This window comes from Canis lupus, chromosome 19 (genome assembly GCF_003254725.2).
Source record: "Canis lupus dingo isolate Sandy chromosome 19, ASM325472v2, whole genome shotgun sequence".
In the NCBI taxonomy this organism is placed as follows: Eukaryota; Metazoa; Chordata; class Mammalia; order Carnivora; family Canidae; genus Canis; species Canis lupus.
The window spans coordinates 31,295,603-31,315,584 of NC_064261.1; the positions used below are offsets into that span (position 1 = coordinate 31,295,603).

General features: G+C 43.1%; 1 protein-coding gene across 18 annotated transcripts in view; it reads right to left on the minus strand.

Annotated features, from left to right (window-relative positions):
* The window catches only part of LOC112647948 (transmembrane protein 177), a 124,660-nt gene that overhangs the window by 57,720 nt on the left and 46,958 nt on the right, over positions 1-19,982 (minus strand). For 17 of the 18 annotated variants that reach the window (XM_025429331.3, XM_025429283.3, XM_025429302.3 and 14 more), the window contains 8 exons: positions 18,627-18,786; positions 14,728-14,848; positions 14,532-14,643; positions 14,225-14,333; positions 11,535-11,622; positions 6,834-6,923; positions 4,975-5,073; positions 2,040-2,145 (listed from right to left, as the gene is read on the minus strand). In XM_025429331.3, coding sequence (XP_025285116.2) covers positions 2,040-2,145; positions 4,975-5,073; positions 6,834-6,923; positions 11,535-11,622; positions 14,225-14,333; positions 14,532-14,643; positions 14,728-14,848; positions 18,627-18,786 — 885 coding nt within the window. The remainder of the gene's footprint in view (positions 1-2,039; positions 2,146-4,974; positions 5,074-6,833; positions 6,924-11,534; positions 11,623-14,224; positions 14,334-14,531; positions 14,644-14,727; positions 14,849-18,626; positions 18,787-19,982) is intronic. The other variant, XM_049097200.1, reaches the window with a different exon arrangement.

Consider the following 19,982-nt stretch of genomic DNA (forward strand, 5'->3'; position numbering starts at 1 on the left):
CAGAGGGAGAAGTAGCTCCCTGCAGGGAGCCCAATGTGGGACTCGATCCCAGGACCCCAGGATCATGACCTGAGGCCAAAGGAAGACACTCAATCACTGAGCTACCCAGGTGCCCTTCTTCTCTAGTTTTTAAAGACTTATTTACTTCCAAAAGCTACAATTCCTAACGAAAGCGTCTCTGATGAATATTCTTTGTCCTTGTCAGTAAAGAAAAAGATGATGTGAGAAAAAGCTCATGAAGACATTTTACAGGGGTCCTTACATAATTTCACAGATGAACATTACAATATTTTAAACAAGAATTTCTTCTTTAGAGACATCAATAATGGACATCAAAATAACATAGGAGGAATTTTTAAAAAGCATAATTAAAGAGCAAAAAAAAATGGCTCTGAAAAACAAAATACCCATCTAGATCTTGCAAGGGAGGAAGAAGAGGAACAGGTGCTCAGGGTCTGAGCCTGGGCACCAGAGCTCCTCCTTCCCTTGGAGCTGTGTGGATCCTGTGCCCTGGACATGGTTTGGGGGCACTGTTTATGAGGAGGGACAGGGTCCCACTGTATGTCATGCTCAGTGGCTGCTGGGTATGTTCACAGTGAAGGACTAGACAGGCTGCTTGTCTTCTATAGGACTCTAAGCCCTGCACCTGCTGCCCCCCAGCCCACTCCTTTGGTCCACCCTTCCATGGTGAAGACCAGCCCGCCCCTTTTTGTGATGAATGGCAAGTCTTTTTTTGCCTCTCATGATGGACTCAATAAACAGTACTGGATCAGGCTGAAAAACACCCCAACAGCATTAAAATACAATAAAATGTTTTGAAAAAAGTACCCATCTAGCTCTTGAAAGAGAGGAAGAATGAAGAGCCAGGCTCAGGGGTTCAGGCTAGGGAGGGCAGGAAGGGCTTGGAAGGACTGGTGCCAGCCTGTGGGTCTGCATACGAGCTGCAATCGCTTCTTGGCCTTTTGGCTAAGATCAAGTGCATACGAGCTGCAGGGTAAAGAAGATGGTGATGGGAGCCCAAACAAAAGCCATTGAGAGTGTGCCTCCAACGGCTTAGTCAACCCAGGGCATCCAAGGACTGGAATTCCTTTAAGTAGTGAAGATAAAATGAGATAAGAAGCTTTACATGCAGGACACCTCCATGGCTCAACTGGTTGAGTGGCCAACTCTTGATATCAGGGCTGAGAGTTCAAGCCCTGTGTCGGGCTCCATGCTGGTCATGAAGCCTACTTTAAAAAAATAAAAATAAAGCTTTACGTGCAAGTGCTAAATTGTGACAACACTCAATGCAGCCAGTCAGTCAACAAGTATGAATGTCGACCATCCTGGTCTCTCTGGTGTTGAGAACTGAGGGCACGAAACAAGAGGTCAAACCACAGCCAAACTTCACAGATTTCACAACTTGGCTGTGTCAGCTGGCCTAGCTAACTATCGGTTGGGCAGGCATTTCAGCCAAACCTGGCATGGAGGTCTGAATCATGTCCTGGGCGGTAGGCTTGATGGCAGCCCCCCTCCCAAGAGGTACACATTCTGTCCCCTGGAAGCTGTGACTTTGTTACCTTCCACGATCAAAGGGATCTTGCAGGTGTGAGTAAATTAAGGATCTTGAGATTGGGAGATTGTCTTGGGTCATCCGGGTGGGCCCAATGTTGTCACAGAATCCTTGTGAGGGGAAGGCAGGAGTGTCAGGGTCAGAGGAGATGTGACAAATGAAGCAAGAGGTCAGAGTGATGTGAGGAACGGGCCTCCAGAAGCTGGGAAGGCCAGGAACAGACCTCCAGAAGGAGCCAGCCCTGCTGGCAGCTTGATTTTTAGACTTCTGACCTCCAACAATATAAGATCATACATTTGTACTGTCTTAAGTCATGAAGTTTATGGTGATTCATTACAGTGGCCACTAAAAAAAAACCCAACAAGGACCTAATAGATGTGATTTACGAAAATGTTTTACGTCTATGCAGCTAACTTTATTATACAGAAAAGTTATGCTCAGAGGACTTAGGGTCAAAGCTTTGCTGCCCTTGGCAGCCGTGCTCTACCTGTTACTATAGACTGTCTTCCTTTGCTCAGCTTTCTGATTATGGTCTCTTTGTCTATATTATGAATAGCAGTCAGCATACTGAGTAATCTTCGATGAACCATGATCTGGAATTAGAAGAGATGATTTCAAATTACTAATTGGCACATGTTCAGTTTGACATTCAGTTTGATTCACGTTCCCCAGCCACGGCTGAGCCCCCTGCTCTAAGTGAGAATTCACAGGGGCAGTGGCACACTGCCCTAAACTGAGGCCATGGGGACTTCAAGGTCTTGGCAATGTTGACCGGCCTGGATACAAAAAAAGACGGAGTTGTCATCTGGCCTTGTCCCGCCCAATTTATGAGCCCCATTTTTCTATTTCCAGAGTGGAAAGACTGACTAGTTCCACATTCCTTCTTTTCAGTGTATCTGAATTATAATGCTCCCACCGTGTTATTTTCAAAGTGGAGGGACCAAATAAATGGATGATTCCATAGGACTAGGGCTGTGGATCATGGGCGATGCTAACTGTATACCACTGGGCTTTGCACTCTGAATGCATGCTGCTGGAAGGGACTGCTATCTGTGCACGAAGCTGTGGCTGAAAGGACCACACAATTAAAGGACTTCCACAATTAATACCACTTTCCATCCTCTCAGGGACTCTCATTTAACAAATAGATAGTATGAATTGCCAATGCTATGACCAGTTCTGTTCAAGGCATTACAGATACAGTGAGATCAAACAATTGCCCTGCTGTACCCAACTGGGGTGTGTGTGTATGTGTGTGTGTGTGTGTGTGTGTGTGTGTGTGTGTGTGTTGGTGAGGGGTGGTCGTGGTTTACAATAAACATTTAAATGAATCAACAAGATAACTACCATGAAGAAAAGAAAAAAGAGTAAATGCATGAGGGCATGCCAGAGGGGCTGGAAAGGGGGGGTGGTCTGGCCACTGATGCAAGGGTAATTAGTGAAGACCTCACTGAGGACATGAGGTTTGATCTAAGACTTGAATGATGAGGAGAGAATGATCTAGGGAAGAGAATTCAGAGCAGAGGGGGAGCAGCAAGGATGAAGATTCTGTTTCAGGAAGAAATGAGATATGTCTAAGGGACAGAGAGAAGTCCAGAGTGGCCTGTGCCCTTGAAAGGAGCTGTGCACTTCATTCCAATTGCAATGGGAAGGCTTTGGATGGTTTTACCTGGGAGGGGTATCATGGCCTTTCAGCCCTGGGAATACTGCTCCAGCTGCCGTGTGGGGACTGGAAGCAGAGAGAGCCATTGCACTGGCTTTGTGCCACCTCTCTCCACCACTTTCTTCCCCATGCTGAGCATCTTGTGACCACCTCTGTTCTACACATGCAGCCCATGCAGACAGGGCCTCAGCAGGGACATGGTCCTACAGGGCAGGTCACACTGAACAGCAAGTTCTGCCTCTCTTCCCCTTAGACTGTCCTCAGTCCAGACCGAAAACACTGCTTGAAGGATAACTTGTTACATAAAATTTGGAGTCCCTTGTACATATTCACCCAGTTAATCTTCACAACAACTCTGTGGGACAGGTCTTATTGTGCTCCCCAGTTACAGAGGAGGAAACTAATAGAGGTTATATAACTTGTCCAAGACCAGAAAGTTCATAAGTGGCATCAAGAATTAGGGGCAGGCAGCCTGGCTCCAGAGTCCAGATCTCAACCACTGTTCTCCCCGGCTTGAGGTGTGGCTTTCCTCCTCATTTGGCCACATTCCAGTGGCCGGGACAAGAGATCTACAAGCAGTATAAGATACAAGAAGCACCACAGGGATCTCTGGGAGCTAACACTTAGAGGGGCTATTTCTTAGAAGAAAATAAACTTCCACTGGTCCAAAGAACAAGTGTGCACTGATGAAGGGGAGATGGAGTGGCTTCTCAGTTGAAGGGTGAGGAGCAGAGACACGGGTTTGTAGCAGGGAATAGGCTTGTGTGTTTGGAAGAAGATGAGGACTGGGATAACACAAAGGGTGGAGGTGAGGAGTTGCGGGGTGTAGCACGTGTAGCTGAAGCCAGACCAGGGAGTCATTTGACACCTTTCATTTTTTATGCCCATTGCAGGAAGCCATTGGAAGCTCTAACAGGCTGGGGGTAAAAAAACCAATGTGAAAGTGAAAAAGGCATGGTAGTGAAATCACATGACTTGAAGCCTTAAGACTGGATGAGACACGATCCCACAGGAATTCTCAAGTACTCTAGAACTAACTGATCAAAATCCAATTATGCTAGAGTTTCCATATGACCCAGCAATTCTACTCCTATGTATGTCCCCAAGAGAATTGAAAACACATGTCCAGAAACATGTACATGAATGTTCATAGCATTATTATTCATAATGGCCAACAAGTGAGAACACCACAAATGTTTCAGCTGATAACAGATACGATATGGTGTAATCACACCTGATGGGATCCAACCATAAAAAGAAATGAAGTTACAACATGGATGAACCTTGAAAACAAGCCAAGTGGAAAGAGCCAGTTACAAAAGGCAATGTACTGTATGATTCCATGCATATGAAATGTCCAGAAGAGGCGACTCCATAGAGATAAAAAGCAGATGAGTGGTTGCCAGGGACTGGAGGATGGAGAGGACCTGCTAATGGGAACTAGCTTTCTCTTTGCGGTGATAAAAAATGTTCTAAGATTAATTGCTGAATCTCTGTGTTGTATATGCCTGAAACTGATATAACAGCATAGGTCAATGACAGACACTTCAATAAAATTTTTTTGAATGTTCTAAAGTGAGATCATGGTGATGGCTGTACAACTCTGTAAATATATTAAGAACCGCCAAATTGTGTGCTTTACAACAGTGAATTTTATGGTAAGTGAATTATATCTCGATAGAGCTATTAAGATTCATTTCTTGATTCCTTGTGAAGAGGACCAAACAAATTATAATTTCTGTCTGGTGCTGGGACTCACCTTGCGTGCTGCTTGTTGAAACCGCCTCTGCGCTCTAAACCTGTTGACCCAAGTATTATTAATGAGTGGGTCAAAATTAGGATGGAATTCCTTGATTTTCTGTGAAAATGGAACACAGGCACATCTTAGATTTAAATTTTAACTCCAGGTATGAGCACTTAACAAAAATGTTTTAGAGTCTGATCCTAAATCAAGTTATTATTTATTTGTTCTGACATGCATGGAATGAGCATTTATTCATCACTTCTGGTGTACATAGCAGTATAGGGAATCCTTCTTGTGTGGGGGTACCAAAAGTGGGATTTGAGAGCTGGGTTTTAAGAAATGGACAGTGTGGTTAGAGAAGCTCAAACAAACACATGCAGCCCTGAAGAAGAAGAAGGAAGTCATAGTGAAATCAGTCCTACGTGGTGGGTGCTGGCACTGCCTACATAAGCGAGAGGAGCAGACCCTATGGTCCCCACTTCGCCCACCCCTGCCTGGGATCACCACCTTGTGCCTGCGTATTGTGGCACTGAGTGCATACACTGTGGAGCCACCGGTGCCTGTGGGTACACTAGGACCAGCCAGAGCCTCAGGCACTGTAGGTGCTTCGGAGAGAAGCCATATGAAGAAAAAGCCATCAAAAGTGAATTAGGGGCACCTTGGTGACTCAGCTGGTCAAGTGTCTGCCTTTGGCTTAGGTCATGATTCCAGGGTCCTGGAATCGAGCCCAGAGTCGGACTCCCTGCTCAGCTGGGAATCTGCTTCTCTCTCCCTTTGCCCCTCCTCCTGCTTGTGCCCTGTCTCTTGCTTTCTCTCAAAATAAATAAATAAAATCTTAAAAAAAAAAAAAAAAGCAAATTAGTCTTTTGAGATGCTTGGGTGGCTCCATTGCTGAGCATCCAACTCTTGATTTCAGTTTAGGTCATAATCATTGGGGTTGTGGGATTGAGCCCTGCATGCATCAGGCTCCACACTCAGTGGGGAGTCTGCTGGAGATTCTCTCTCTATCCCTCTTCCTCTGCTCATGTGCACACACTCTCTCTCTAATAAATAAATAAATAACCTTAAAAAAAAAGGAATTAATCTCACATTGGCACATGCAGTGGGCTAGAGGGGAGAGGGAGAAGGGGCAGATACATGAATAAACAATCTGTCCGATTAGTTGAGGGCAAGACATGAAGGCTGGACTCAGGTGTGGCTTTGTGCAATAGCTACAGGCAAGACTTTGTGGCCAGATTAAACGTGGGAGAGAAGAAAAGAGGTAAAAAAAATTCAGATGTGACAATCCCAGAGATGAAAATTGAGAATGATGGGGTCAGGGGGACATCAGGAAGAATTTTGTCACTGTTACAATTAATGATTGGGGTTTTAACCAGATATTATCACATGATAGAGGACTCTGATGAAGGGGCCACTGTTCCCATTTTATGTTTGGGACACTGGGTTTTTCCCAGGTCCCAAATCTGTAGGAGAGCTAGGTCTCTGCTTCTGGCTTCCTGTTGTATATCCTGCCCTCCAAGCCAGGGGACGAGAAACAGAGGCCCAAGGACCCACCAGGAGGACCTGCAGACAGAGGCTTGGAGAGCAAAGGAAAACAAGGAGACCAAGAAGGAGAAAGTATACAGGTGGAAAGGAGAAGCCAAAGAATTTAATGCTATTGATTTCAGGGGAAACATTAATAATGACTTTTGATGCCTCACTTGCAAATATATAGTAAAAAACATTCTGAAAATACAAATGAAAATGTAAATGCAAATTAAAACTTAGTAAACATCTCTTGGTAAAAGCATGTCTATAAAATTGTTTAGTGTTTTAAAAATAAGCACATAAAGGGTTGCCAATAATTAGCTCCCAAATAAAGGAAAGTTACTTACTTCTTCTAGGTTGTGAACAACACGTTTGTGGTGGACTTCCGTCGTGAGGCGCTGAAATTCCTCATCCAAAACAGGATCTCCCCTATCTAGCTGGGGTTTTTAATCATTGAAAATATTAAAATTGCATACAAATACACACAACTGTTTATCTCTTTAAAACTGATAGAAACCCATTAAAGGATTGGTCACATCCACCCATGAGGTCTGGTTGGGAGTGGGTGACAAGGTTAAAGTGACCTCTGTAATTAAATTCACTGTTTATATATAGGGGATTGTTGCAGACACATGGATTCAGCACTTTATTTTCATAACCAGGGGACAGTGGCTCTAGAAATCATTTCCAAGCCATTAAAAATTCACAGAAAAGATTTTAAGAAACTGAGTAACCATGGGAGTGGATTGATTTCATTTAAAAGAAACTTCTCAGTAAAGTTTCAAGCTCTTCAGAGCTGATTATCCCAGGATGGGGTTTAACAAAGGCGCGTAATTCCTGCCCTCTCCTGGGTGATGTAGCTGGATCAGGGTCTGCCCCTTCTCTGGAGTAAGTGTCCTCTCATAGGCTGCTCCCCTTCCCCACCTCTGGCTTCCCCGTGCCTCCTCTCCCACCCCCCAGCTCTCTCTTATTCCCCCAGAGCCACGAGCCATGGGACACTCCCCTCCAGGCTGGCTGGCTGGGCTTGGATTGGTGTCTACGTACACCTGCCTCCATGGAAAAGGGGACCCTATATGCTGCAATAGCTTGGTTTGTTTTTAACCTGTGGTTTTTATTACTTGTTTGTTAAATTACTTCCAAATATAGCTTGGCTTGTATGTATGCTGTTCATGGTCCATTTTTAAAACACTTAACTGGAAGAAATCTATTCTGGTCAGTACATTAACAAGAGAAGAGAGTTCTATTATGGTCACCAGGTGGTGAGCTGTCTAGGTCTGATTAGCACACTTCAGGGAGTTGAGTCTGAGACCGTGGACTTTTGCCTCAAAGTGTAGATTTTGTGGGGAGAGACTCAGACATCCACCACCACTGAAAATTAAACAACTTAGAAAAGGGATTGGGGGACGTCCGGGTGGCTGAGCCATTGAGCATCTGCCTTTGGCCCAGGGCGTGATCCTGGAGTCAAGGGATCGAGTCCCACATCGGGCTCCCTGCAGGGAGCCTGCTTCTCTCTCTGCCTATGTCTCTGCCTCTCTCTCTCTCTCTCTGTGTCTCTCATGAATAAATAAATAAAATCTTAAAAAATCATTACAACAAAATACTTAAATCCTCTGTCTATAACAAAACAGTTAAAAAAAAAGGGATTGGCAAGGTAGTTAACTAGAAGAGAGAGGAGGGTGGGGGAGGTCTTATATCTTTATCAAGGCTCTATTTATTTATGATGAATGTTCTAGAATTTACCATCACTGGTCATTTCCTGAGTGAAAGCCCATCATCCCACTGTAACGCCCACACCTGCCACTTCTTCCACATGCCCTGGGCCTCCAGGTGTTCCTTGCCACTGGGTCACCTGCCAGGATTCAGATGCCTGATGAAATCTCCCAGGCACACAGAATACAGTCTCTGTAACACTTGCTATCCATCTGCACTGGGGTTCGTCCTTTCCTGCTTCCCGTGGGCACCTCTGCAAATGCTCACTCCTCTCTGCAGGCCTCTCTCCAGCCCCTGCTCCTGGCTATCTCTGCAGCTGGGTTGGCTTCCTGGGCCACCCAGAAGGACAAGGCCACATGCAGCCTTCAACAGCTTCCTCTCTGCATGCAAATCTGACTACACCATGGTCCCTTCTCCTGGTCAGTGTCAACCTTTCTCTCCAACCACGGCCTACTCCCAAACTTCTTTAGCCTTTTCCTCTGTGATTGCTCTTTGCCCTCAGCATACAAATATTCTCAAGTTTTCCAACTTAGAAACCCCCTCCTTGACACCTTAGCCCCCTCTAATGGTCCATGTCCTGACTCTTCACCCCTAGTCATCTCAACTTCTCAAGAAACCATCTATTCACTTCCATGCATTCCGAGCCATGGCAGTTTGGCTTTTTACCTTCCCCTGTTTCCCAGGATTGGTATTGCCAAGGCAAACAAGGGCTTTCAAGAGGCCAAACACATCATGTGCTTCTCAGGCCTTGCCATCCTGGATCCCTCCCCATCTGCTTTTTCAGTGTCATCCAGTTCTCCTGACACCCCCTCCTCTGACCATTTCTCTCCTGTCTCCTTCATTGTCTGCTGCTCTCCCCTCAAATCATGAAGTTCTCTGGCTTTCCCACCTTCAGCAACCCCTCCTTGTGGCATTCACTTTCCCCAGGTCATGGCACTGTTTTGTGGTCTACTGTCTATGTCTCTGCTGAGGTAGACTTGATCCTGTGGCTGCCACCTGGATGCCCTCCAGTCCCCCCAGATGTAATATGTCCCACATTGAACTTTTCGTCTTCCCCTGTCTTGTTTTTAAGATTGTATTTATTTATTTGAGAGAGAGAGAGAGCAGAGCAAGAGAGAGAGCACAAGTGGGAAAAGGAGCAGAGGGAGAAGCAGACGCCCTGCTGAGCAGGGAACCCGATGTGGGGCTCTATCCAAGGACTCTGGGATCATGACCTGAGCAGAAGGTAGAGGCTTAACAAACTGAGCCACCCAGGTGCCCCCCCCTTCTTTGATATTAGGAATCTCATTTAAAATCACCAGCATGGACCCAAGCTGGACACCTAGGAATCATCCTATCCTCTCCTTTTCTTTACTCCTCAGTCACTGCACTTGGCACATTTTAAATTGTCTCTTAATGTTTCTGTGCCCCTTCTGGACTGTGGCTTCTTGAGGGCAGGGATGGTGGTTTATTCACTAGCACAGAGTCTTACAGACAAAGACCCCTCATTAAATACACTTGCGAAATAAACACACAGTTGGGTTTGCCTGTCGACCAAATGCTGGCAATTACAGCCTTCACTGTCACATTGACCTGGTCGTCCCATGTTTGTGTCACCTTCGTCTTTAAAACAGCTAGAAAATATCATCCCATTGTGGGGTAGACAGAAGACTTAATATTTTGTTTTAAAAAGTCAAATGCCAGGAAATGGCACTACAATCAAACTAAATTTAAATGCCAATCTAACAGGTGCCTTCCCTAAATGCTAAGATATACTAATGTAATCATCCTATATTCTTTCTTTTGTCTCTTACAAAAAATAAAGAAATGCAAGATAAATTTATTCAAATATCTGATTTGGACTCAGAAAGAAAATCTTGAGGGGGCATCTGGATGGCTCAGTCCGTTAAGCGTGTGCCTTCAGCCATTAGCTCAGGTCAGGATATCAGGGTCCTGGGATTGAGCCCTGCATTGGGCTCCCTGCTCAGCAGGGAGTTTCCTTCTCCCTCTGCTTCTGCCCCCGGCTCTTGTACTCTTTTCTTCTCAAATAAACAAATATTTTTTTTAAAAGAAAAAATTTGGGAAGAAAAGGGTATTCTATATGAGAAATATATTCATATCCAACAAGATCCCTATTTTCCCCCAATCTCTCCTACCCAATGCCGCCTCTGTTTGTAGCTTACACACAGCTTACACTCTCAAGCTTAAATATGTGTATTATGGTTGAATTATGTCCCTCTGAAATTCATATGTTGAAACCTTAACTCCTAGTCACATCTTTGAAAATAGTTTTCGAAAATGTAATCAAGTTAAAAGGAGGTCATAGGGTGGACCCTCTTCCAATGTGACTGGTGTCCTATAATTTATAAGTGGAAATTTGGAAAAGACAATGTGAAGGCACAGGGAAAAGATGGTCTACAAGTCAGATTTGGTCTACAAGAAGACAGATCAGTCCCTTATACCTCTTGGAAGGAACCAACTCTATCAGCACCTTGATCTTAAGCTTCTAGAGTGGTAAGAAAATATATTTCTGTTGTTTACACCACCCAGTCTATGGTACACTTTGTTATGGCTGCCTGAGCGGACTAATATGATATGGGATGATTCTGCAAGTCCTACCCTGCAAGTTCTACAAAGGCTAAACCCCTGAGACAGGAAGCCCAAGCCAAGCCCTATCTCCTCTGGCCCATGTGTGTCCTGTGCTCCAGTGACTATGGGCCTGTCCCCAGTGTCCCCTGCCACCTGCCCTCAGGGAACAAGGTCTCTCACACCGTGGTGAGGTTGGGAGTGTGGCACCACTCTACCTACCATTACCATCTCCACCCTCCCCTCTCTGAGCCCACAGTTACTGCCTTGGGAACCCTGCCATGGTCCCTTCCCCTCAATCAGTTTCCAACCCCTTGCTCAGCCCTCTTGTGTGTCTCTGACTTAGAACTTTTGTCTGGCTCTGGCATCACTCCTGGTCACTGTCTTTGGGTCTCTCTTACTTTCATGCCCTGCAGATCATGGGATAGGTGTACATCATGGCCAAAATTCCAGCCTGAATTTGAGGCATTCCCCTCCCTCTGAATTGAATGCCTTTGTCCTTTTACTACCTTTCAAAATCATACCATGTCTTCCAGGAAGTTTTCCACTCAGATGAGCTCTCTCTCTTCTCTGGCTTTTGACACCCCACAATACTTAGTACAGGTCTCTTGTGACATCTACAGCCAGCCTTGATTTACAGTTAACAATTGTCATCAGCCTCCTTCCCTCCCAACCGAACTATGTTTTCTTTCTTCTGATGTGGCATGTTGCATATAGCAGGAATTCAAACTATTTAGTGCAATCAATATCATTGAATTGGCAGTGATTCTGACCTTATATTTGGCGTTTTCTCTTTGCCGTTGTTCAGTGAGGTCTTTTCTAAATTTAAAAGACATATGATCTTTACCAAGGTGCACCTGCCTGGAGAGAAAAAAAAAAAAACTTCCAGCTTCCAGAACCCGTAAGAATACCATGGTCAATTTGGAGATGGAGTATCTTGTTGATTCTCCACAAAGGGTGCTGAGGAAGGGTGCTGAGATTCTGGAGGAGGGCCATGGGGCAGAGAAGATGTAGAGACTACAGCAGCATAACTGACATGAAGACTGTTCTACAAAAGGAAGCTTCTCTTCTAGCCATGCATACTAAATATGTATAAGTTAAAAAAATCTGGATTATCAACATCACTAGTCATTAGGGAAATGCAACTCAAAACCACAATGACTGATGTGCTACATTACACCCACTAGGATGGTGATGATGATGATAAGAGTGAAGGAAAAAAACAGGCCTTGCCAAGGATGTGGGCAAATTGGAACCCTTGTACATTGCTGATGGGAACATAAAAGGGTGCAGCCGCAGTGGAAAACAGTCTGGTAGTTTCTTTAAAAGTTAAACATATAGTTACCATATGACCAAGAAATTCCTCTCCTAGGTATATACGCCAGAGAACTGAAAAGATATGTTCACACAGGAACTTGTATGTAAATGTTCACAGCAGCATTATTCATACTAGTCACAAAGTGAAAACCACCCAAATGTCCATCAACTGATAAATGGGTAAACAAAATGTAATATGGCCGTGCAATGGAATAGTATGCGGTCATAAAAAGGAATGAAGTCTTGATAGATGCTATGATGTAGATAAACCTTCATATCACATTAAAGAAGCCAGTTACAAAAAGGCCTCCTAGGTATATATGATTCCATTTATTTGAAATGTCTGGCATAGGCAAATCTATGGAGATATAAATCAGATTGGCAGTCATCAAGGGCTGAGAGGGGAGAGAGGAACTGGGAGTGACTTTAATGGATGTGGGGTTTCCTTCTGGAGTAATGCAAATGTTTGAGAGTCGAGTGGTGGCAATGGTTGCACAATCCTGTGAATAACTTCTGCATTGTACACTCTAAAACGGTTAACATGGTGAATTTTGTGCTTGGTGAATTTGACCACAGTTTAGACAACTCTAATATATAATATATCAATCATGAAGCCTGGCACATGTTCAAAATAAATAGTAGCTATGGTTTTAAAAGGGGAGAAGTTGTCTGGAGAACTGTTTGACCGAAGCAAACTAGAGAGACTTGGAAGCTAAATACAAATTGTCTGACCTTTGTTTGGATGCTGGATTCTTCTCCAAAAACAAACCAGCCAAAAGTACAGATAGAAAGGGCATTATTGAGACAATCAGGTAAATCTGCATATAGGCTGGTGATTATAATGTCATGGCATCAACACTCGATTTCTTAGCAGTGATTATGGTAATGTTGGAGCATGTCCTAGTCTTAGGAGTACGTGCTAATGTGTCTAAGAGCGAAGCTTCATGATGTCAGCAACTTACTTTCAAATGCTTCAAAAGCAGGTGTGTGTGAAGTGTGCATTTGTGTGTGTGTGTGTGTGTGTGTGTGTAGACAGGGGAAGTATATTTGGCATAATGTCAACAACTGGTGAACCTCTGTAAGTGTATATGGGTGTTACTGGCAGGTTTAAAAAGTTTTCAACAAAAAAAAGTCGGGAGAGAAAATATTCAGTGAATAACCCAGCAATCAAAACTGAATTTAGGCTGTGATTTCAGGTGTGTTACAAAGAAGCACAGGAGGAAGGAAATACACCAGTGTTAAAGTGGTCATTGCGTTACAGCAGATTTTTTTCCCCTTATCTCCACTTAAAAATATTTTTTTCAGGTTTCCTACAATGACATTGTGGCCATTTTTTTTTTTTAATAATAGGGAAAGAGTATTTTAAGAAATGATCTGCAGTTACTTGGGATACTTCCCATTTACCCAGGGCCAGACCATGAATAGAGGCTGTTGTGGAAGGAGAAGGTACTTCTATGAGGAACAAAGGCCACTGTCCTGTGCTAGCAGGGTGGCTGGGGGACACCTGTGAAGGCCTGGGAGGTCGGTGCATATTCTTTCTGTGCAGAAATGTAGAGGTGGGGCATGGGCAAGGGGCCTCTCAAAGACTCCTTCTAAGAGTCTCTTTTTCAGCTCACGAGTTTCTAAAGTTTACTTCAGTGAAATCTCTGTGTGTGGATGCATCTGGTATGATCCAGTAGGACACTGTGGATAGGGCTGCCTTTGACTGCAGGAACACAGGACAGAGAGGTCTCACGGCTGAGTTTTGGAACATCCCCCGGGAGCCTCGCCCACCCCAGCCTGCACCGCTGGGCTCCCCAGAGACACTGGGGGCACACAGCCCAGGGCACAGGGGGCTGGGGCAGGATTTGGGACACCTGGGGAGAGACGGGGTGCTGGTGGCAGTGGCCAGCAGGGAGCAGTGTCCTGGTGTCTCCCACAGTTCACTCTGGTTATGCGACTGTCTGGTGTCACTTAGGCAAGAACATAGCTTGGTCACAGTGATTTATGCCCAATGGAAACTTCTAAGGTCCATTGGAGGAGAGGGAATAATCAAACTTTTCAAAGGGCATAAAAAGCTATTATGTTTCATCATGTCTCATGTATAACAAGCCATTACTAAAAACACTGTACTGTCCCTTGGTATAAATAATTGCTCAATATTTACCACTTAAGGTGATTTTCAATCTCTTCATAAGTGTCGTGTCTGACTTTCTGTTCAAAGAGTGCTTCCTTCATCTGTCTTGTTTTTGAAATCTCGTGGCCTTGGTCCAAGACTGAGGGCAGGAGCAAACAATGATTATACTAGTAATCAAATCAGAATCATTTGCTGAGAGAAAAACACATTTCTAATGGCAAAACATAACAGCAGTCTAACTCAGTTTTGCTGTTGTTGTTCATAAATAGTAAATGTGACAAGCAATAATTCTTTCCTGTTCTGCCAGCGGCTGATTTATAATGGATCAACTAGTTACCTTCTCTTAATTCTTTAATCTTCAATTTTCCTGGTTCTTGGTTTAAAACAGTTGCGACAGCAAATGGATTCGATAAATCTACTGGAAATCTCAGGTTCTGATAGTCAATTTCCTGAGACCAAAATCAGGAGGGAAAATTCATTATTTTGCTTCTCTATTCTTCCTTCCATCATGCTGAGAATAATGCCCAGGTTACCTTAATCTTTGGAGGCTTTAGTTTTTGTGGCATTCGCTGAAAATGTATCTGTGTCATCGCCTTTTCTGGAGGAACGTCCACTCTTTTAGAAAGAGCATTTAATCTTTCAAATTCTTCTAATCTATAGTTTAAAATAGGTATTAAATTACTATATGTTCCAATAACTCAAGGTTCCTATTTTTTAAGGCTTTTTATTTTTAAGCAATCTCTGCACCTAACATGGGGCTCGAATTTACAATCCTGAGATCAAGATTCGCATGCTCTACTGAATGAGCCAGGCAGGTGTCCCACAAGGTTCCTATTTTTATGTTCCTTCTGATAATATCATAACTTTCGGTCTGTTAATGACTATATCTAAATGAAAAATAAATCTGTGTGCTAAAACAGTGGTCTACTAAAATCAATGTAATGTCTATACCAGAGTGTAATCCTCTATGTCAAAATAGTGTACCAGCGGCTGCTATTCCTCACCTTCTCAAAGAACATAACAAGTGGACAATGTGACATGCTGAAAAATGCTCTCCTGGTCTAGTGTTATTCATTTCTAGGCTGTTGGTTTTCAATAGCTAAATCTACTACATTGAAAAAATCTTATAATGATTTATGCTCCTAGTAAAAGCATGATTATGCCCACTGTTTATAGTAAGATCTTTTTAAAAAGTGGTGCAGATTAATGAAAACTGACTTTGGACATATGGAGGTATAGACAGTGCTACTACCATGCCTAGAGAAATTCCTGGAGTTATTTATTATGAGCTGTAGTAGAACTACATCATGTTCAATGCCATGAAGCACTTTTTTTTTTTTTTTTTTTTAGTTTTTATTTATTTATGATAGTCACAGAGAGAGAGAGAGAGGCAGAGACACAGGCAGAGGGAAAAGCAGGCTCCATGCACTGGGAGCCCGAAGTGGGATTCGATCCCGGGTCTCCAGGATCGCGCCCTGGGCCAAAGGCAGGCGCCAAACCGCTGCGCCACCCAGGGATCCCCATGAAGCACTTTCTTAAAGGAGAATGTGCGAACACTTGTTTTGCAGGATTACATATGTCCATTATATTACAGAAATAAGAATACACCAACATTCATTCATTCTGATGAATGAACATTCGCTGAGCACCTACTGAACAGGCTCCACTGCACAACATAGGAGACATGCCAGCAATCTCAAACTTAAGGTCGCCTATGTAAGAGTACCCTGAATGCTCAATGCCCGAGAGAACGTGTCCTTTGATGAGATACATACTGACCAATAGGCTATGATGTGCAGGGCAGAGACACTGGGTTATGGAAGTGGCTGTGGCCCAGCATCCACACCTCATCAGAGCTTACTTACATCACCTCTGCTATAAATATTGGGAAATTACAAAAATTTTTTGAAGGTGTTAAAAAATTAAGTTCCTTAGGCACCTGCATGGCTTAGTCGGTTAAGGGTCTGCCCTCAGCTCAGGTCATGATCTCGGGGTCCTGGGATCAAGCCCCACATAGGGCTCCCTGCTCAGCGGGGAGTCTGCTTGTCCCTCTTCCTCTGCCCCTTCCCTCGCTCACACTATCTCTCTCAAATAAATAAATAAAAATATTTTTAAAAATTAGATTAAGAAATCTAATTGCTGATAATGGAAATGAAGGGGTCTAAGAAAGTGATAAATTGTAATAAGGAGTTACTCATGGAACTTGAGTAGGTCCCTCACACACCATATTCTGAAACAACAACAAAAAGCAACCTGTGAAACTTTCAGAGAACACCGTGGCTAGGATAATTTTTTTCCTTCATGGTGCAATTCATATGTTACAGTACTATGCACAGTCTGGGGAGACATGCAGGTCTTGAGATGTAGTCCTTGCAAACATTAAGACTGCACTAAATGAGATGAACTGAACTCCAGCTGGGTGACCAAAACATAATAGTTTAGAGATAGTGTATGTCTGCATTTGCAGGGGGCTTCTTCCAGCTTCTACCAGACAACGCTCTCGTATATTTAAGAACATGTCTGTGGGAAGCAAAAATCCCACTCAAGTGATGTCCTTAAGAAAGCCATTTGTATATTGCAGCATATGATGTGACATGGTAAATAGCATTTTCTTGGCCAGTTATCTAATACCAGAAAAATTACTACTGTCTTTTATTTATATCCAATGCTGCTTGTTTATTGCCAGAATTAGTTTATATCTACCAAGGTTACTTGCAGGATTTGGGTTCAGCAGGTCACACTAACATCCTATAGTTGATTTAGGCTGCTTTGAATTTTTAGAAACAAAATCATAATATAAATATATAATAACATTGGGTGTTATACTATATGCTGGCAAATTGAATTTAAATTAAAAAACATATAATAAATCATGAGGTTAGTTCATATTTTGATATAAGAATGTTACTCTACTTTTTAAAAAGATTTTATTTATTCATGAGACACACAGAAAGGCAGAGACATAGGCAGAGGGAGAAGCAGGCTTCCTGTGGGGAGCCTGATGCGGGACTCGATCCCAGGCCCCCAGGACAAGACCTGAGCCAAATGCAGATGCTTAACTACTGAGCCACCCAGGTGCCCCTGTAACTCTACTTTTAATACACATAATGATGTTAAAATGTGATGTGTATCTATATGTGAGGGGAGAGAAGCAATATCCAGCTATTTATCATTTTCAAAAATCTGTAAGGATTTCCCAAGGTTAGAATTTATACTGTGACAAGTTTTCCTTTAGCTTTTATAAAAATCATGCATACTAGGAGAAGCTTATCATTTTGACCAAGTACATTGGGATATAAAAATACAAGCTCACATTCAAAAGGAAGTAGAAGTTCAGAAAAAATTTGTTATGAAATAAAACTTAATCCCATTTCACACCTTTACTCTGACCTGAATGCTTATGATTCTTAAAAAAACAACACCCCCTCTCTGCCAAAATCCAACAAAACCTCCCATGTGGCACGTTTTCATTTTTGCCTTACACTGAAATCACTTGTTAAACATGACTTATTTTGGCTTCTCTGCTGTAAGCATCTTCAGAATGTGGACTGCGTCCCATGAGGCTTTGCAATGGACACCGCACACAACAGGTACTCAATTAATTATAATGTTGGGACGCCTGGGTAGCTCAGTGGTTGAGTGTCTGCCTTGGCTCAGGGCGTGATCCCTGGGTCCAGGATAAAGTCCCGCATTGGGCTTCCTGTGAGGAGCCTGTTTCTCCCTCTGCTTGTGTCTCTGCCTCTCTCTGTGTCTCTCATGAATAAATGAATAAAATCTTTAAAAAAATTAATTATAGTGTTATACTGGCATTTCAAAAATGGTTATGTTCTTCCTGTCTTATGATTTAAATTTGAAAGAGTGGGGTGCCTGGGTGGTTCAGTCAGTTAAATGTCTGGCACTTGATTTCGGCTCAGGTCGTAATTCAAGGGTCGTGGTATCAAGCCCCTTGTCGGGCTTTGTGCTCAGTGTGGAGTCTGCTTAAGATTCCCTCTCCCTCTGCCTCAGGCTCTCCCACTTGTACATACATGCACTCTCTTTCTCAAATGAATAAATAAATCTTTAAAAAATAAAATCGAAGGAGTGCAATACATATGGTCATATATATACATATATGTAACATACATATATATAATACATACATATGGTCAAAAGTTGACCAGCACAGTAGCAGTAATCAAGGAAAGCAAGTATCCCTCCATCCACCTCTTCCTGATCATCTTTTCCCCTCTTGGCAGAAATGACTGCGACAAGCCTAGAGCTATTCTATGCATTACTGTTATATTTTAAAGAGTATTTTCTGAAAGCTCAACATTTTAAGTACAGTTTTGATGGCATTCTGTTATAAGAAAGACAGAATGCAAGAAATAGAGATTTGGATTCTTTTTATAACAAAGTTTTAGGAAGAAACAAAGACATTCCAAAGCTGCCATACGGTAAAGCCACGTTGGGATGGCACGTTCCGGTGAAGACACATTCATATGGCTGAGAGTTGAACTGTGAGATCCACAGCTGCATTTTTATCTGTGCAATCCCATACTGAAATGGTGTGAATTTGACAGTCACGTTCATCTTCCCATTAGCTGGGATTATTCCTGAGGGGAAAGAAATGAGACAACAGGATTCTTTCTCTTGTGAAGCCCTGTCAAAGAGGCTCACACATGCACATACAGACACGTTCTTCCCGTGGCAAGCACAAGTATTTCTATTTTCTTTATATATAGTCTTTTCATTAAATCCATGTGAATCAACCTCTGCATGTTTGCATTGATCTTATTTGCCAATTGCTGTGTTAATTATTTATAATAATTATTTGACTGTCAGTTATATAAATACACATCCATTAGTGTGAGTCAGATACGTGCTCCTAGAACTATAATGTTTAAGCCAATTACCAGATGTTGGTGTTTGGTGGTTGTTTTTTTTTTTAAGATTTTATTTATTTATTTTGGGGGGGGAGAAAACAAACAGTGGGGTGGGGCAGAGGGAGACAGAGAGAGAGCAGCAGATTCCCCACTGAGCAGGAAGCCTGATATGGGGCTCGATCCCAGGACCCTGGGATCATGACCTGAGCCCCAAAGGCAGAATGCTTAACCGACAGAGCTACCCAGGTGCCCCCAGATGTCAGTGTTAATGCTGTAACAAGGAAAGCTAGGAACATACATACAAGTTTCTGTCCAAATAATCCAGTTCCCAACATTTTGGTGTCATTTGAATCTCTCCTTCCAAATCTTTGGGATGAACCACCGCTCCCTCTGAAGTCCAATATCCCACCATGCCTTATTCCTCTTTTGCATCTCTAGTATCAACAGGGCTTGGAACATAGTAAGTGCTCAACAAGCATGAGAAGAAAGATAAAAGGGAGAAAGGGAAGGAGCGAGAGAGAGGGAAGAAAAGAGTAGTAGACACAAGACAGGCTAATGTTCTCTCTGATTGCCACTGAAGGCTCTTTGGTTTGCCTTCTAGATAATTCCTTATGCCCCTCCTGTATCTTGCCTTTACACGGTCCCTGTAGGGGCTCTACACAATTCCCTCATATTTACTTGGCATACCCTCCTTCCTATGTAGGCACTTCTCCAAATCTTGTACCACTGTCTCCTTTGTTCTCTATGCTCAACCACTTGAGCCTTTCATTTGGCTATCTAAGTATTCACTAAGCACTTACTGTGTGCCAGGCAATGTGTTAGGCACCTGAGAAACAGGAATAAACAGAACAAAGTCCCAGATCTCACAGGGTTTACATTCTAGCTGGAGACAGCAAACAAGCAAACACAAAATGAATATAAAATAT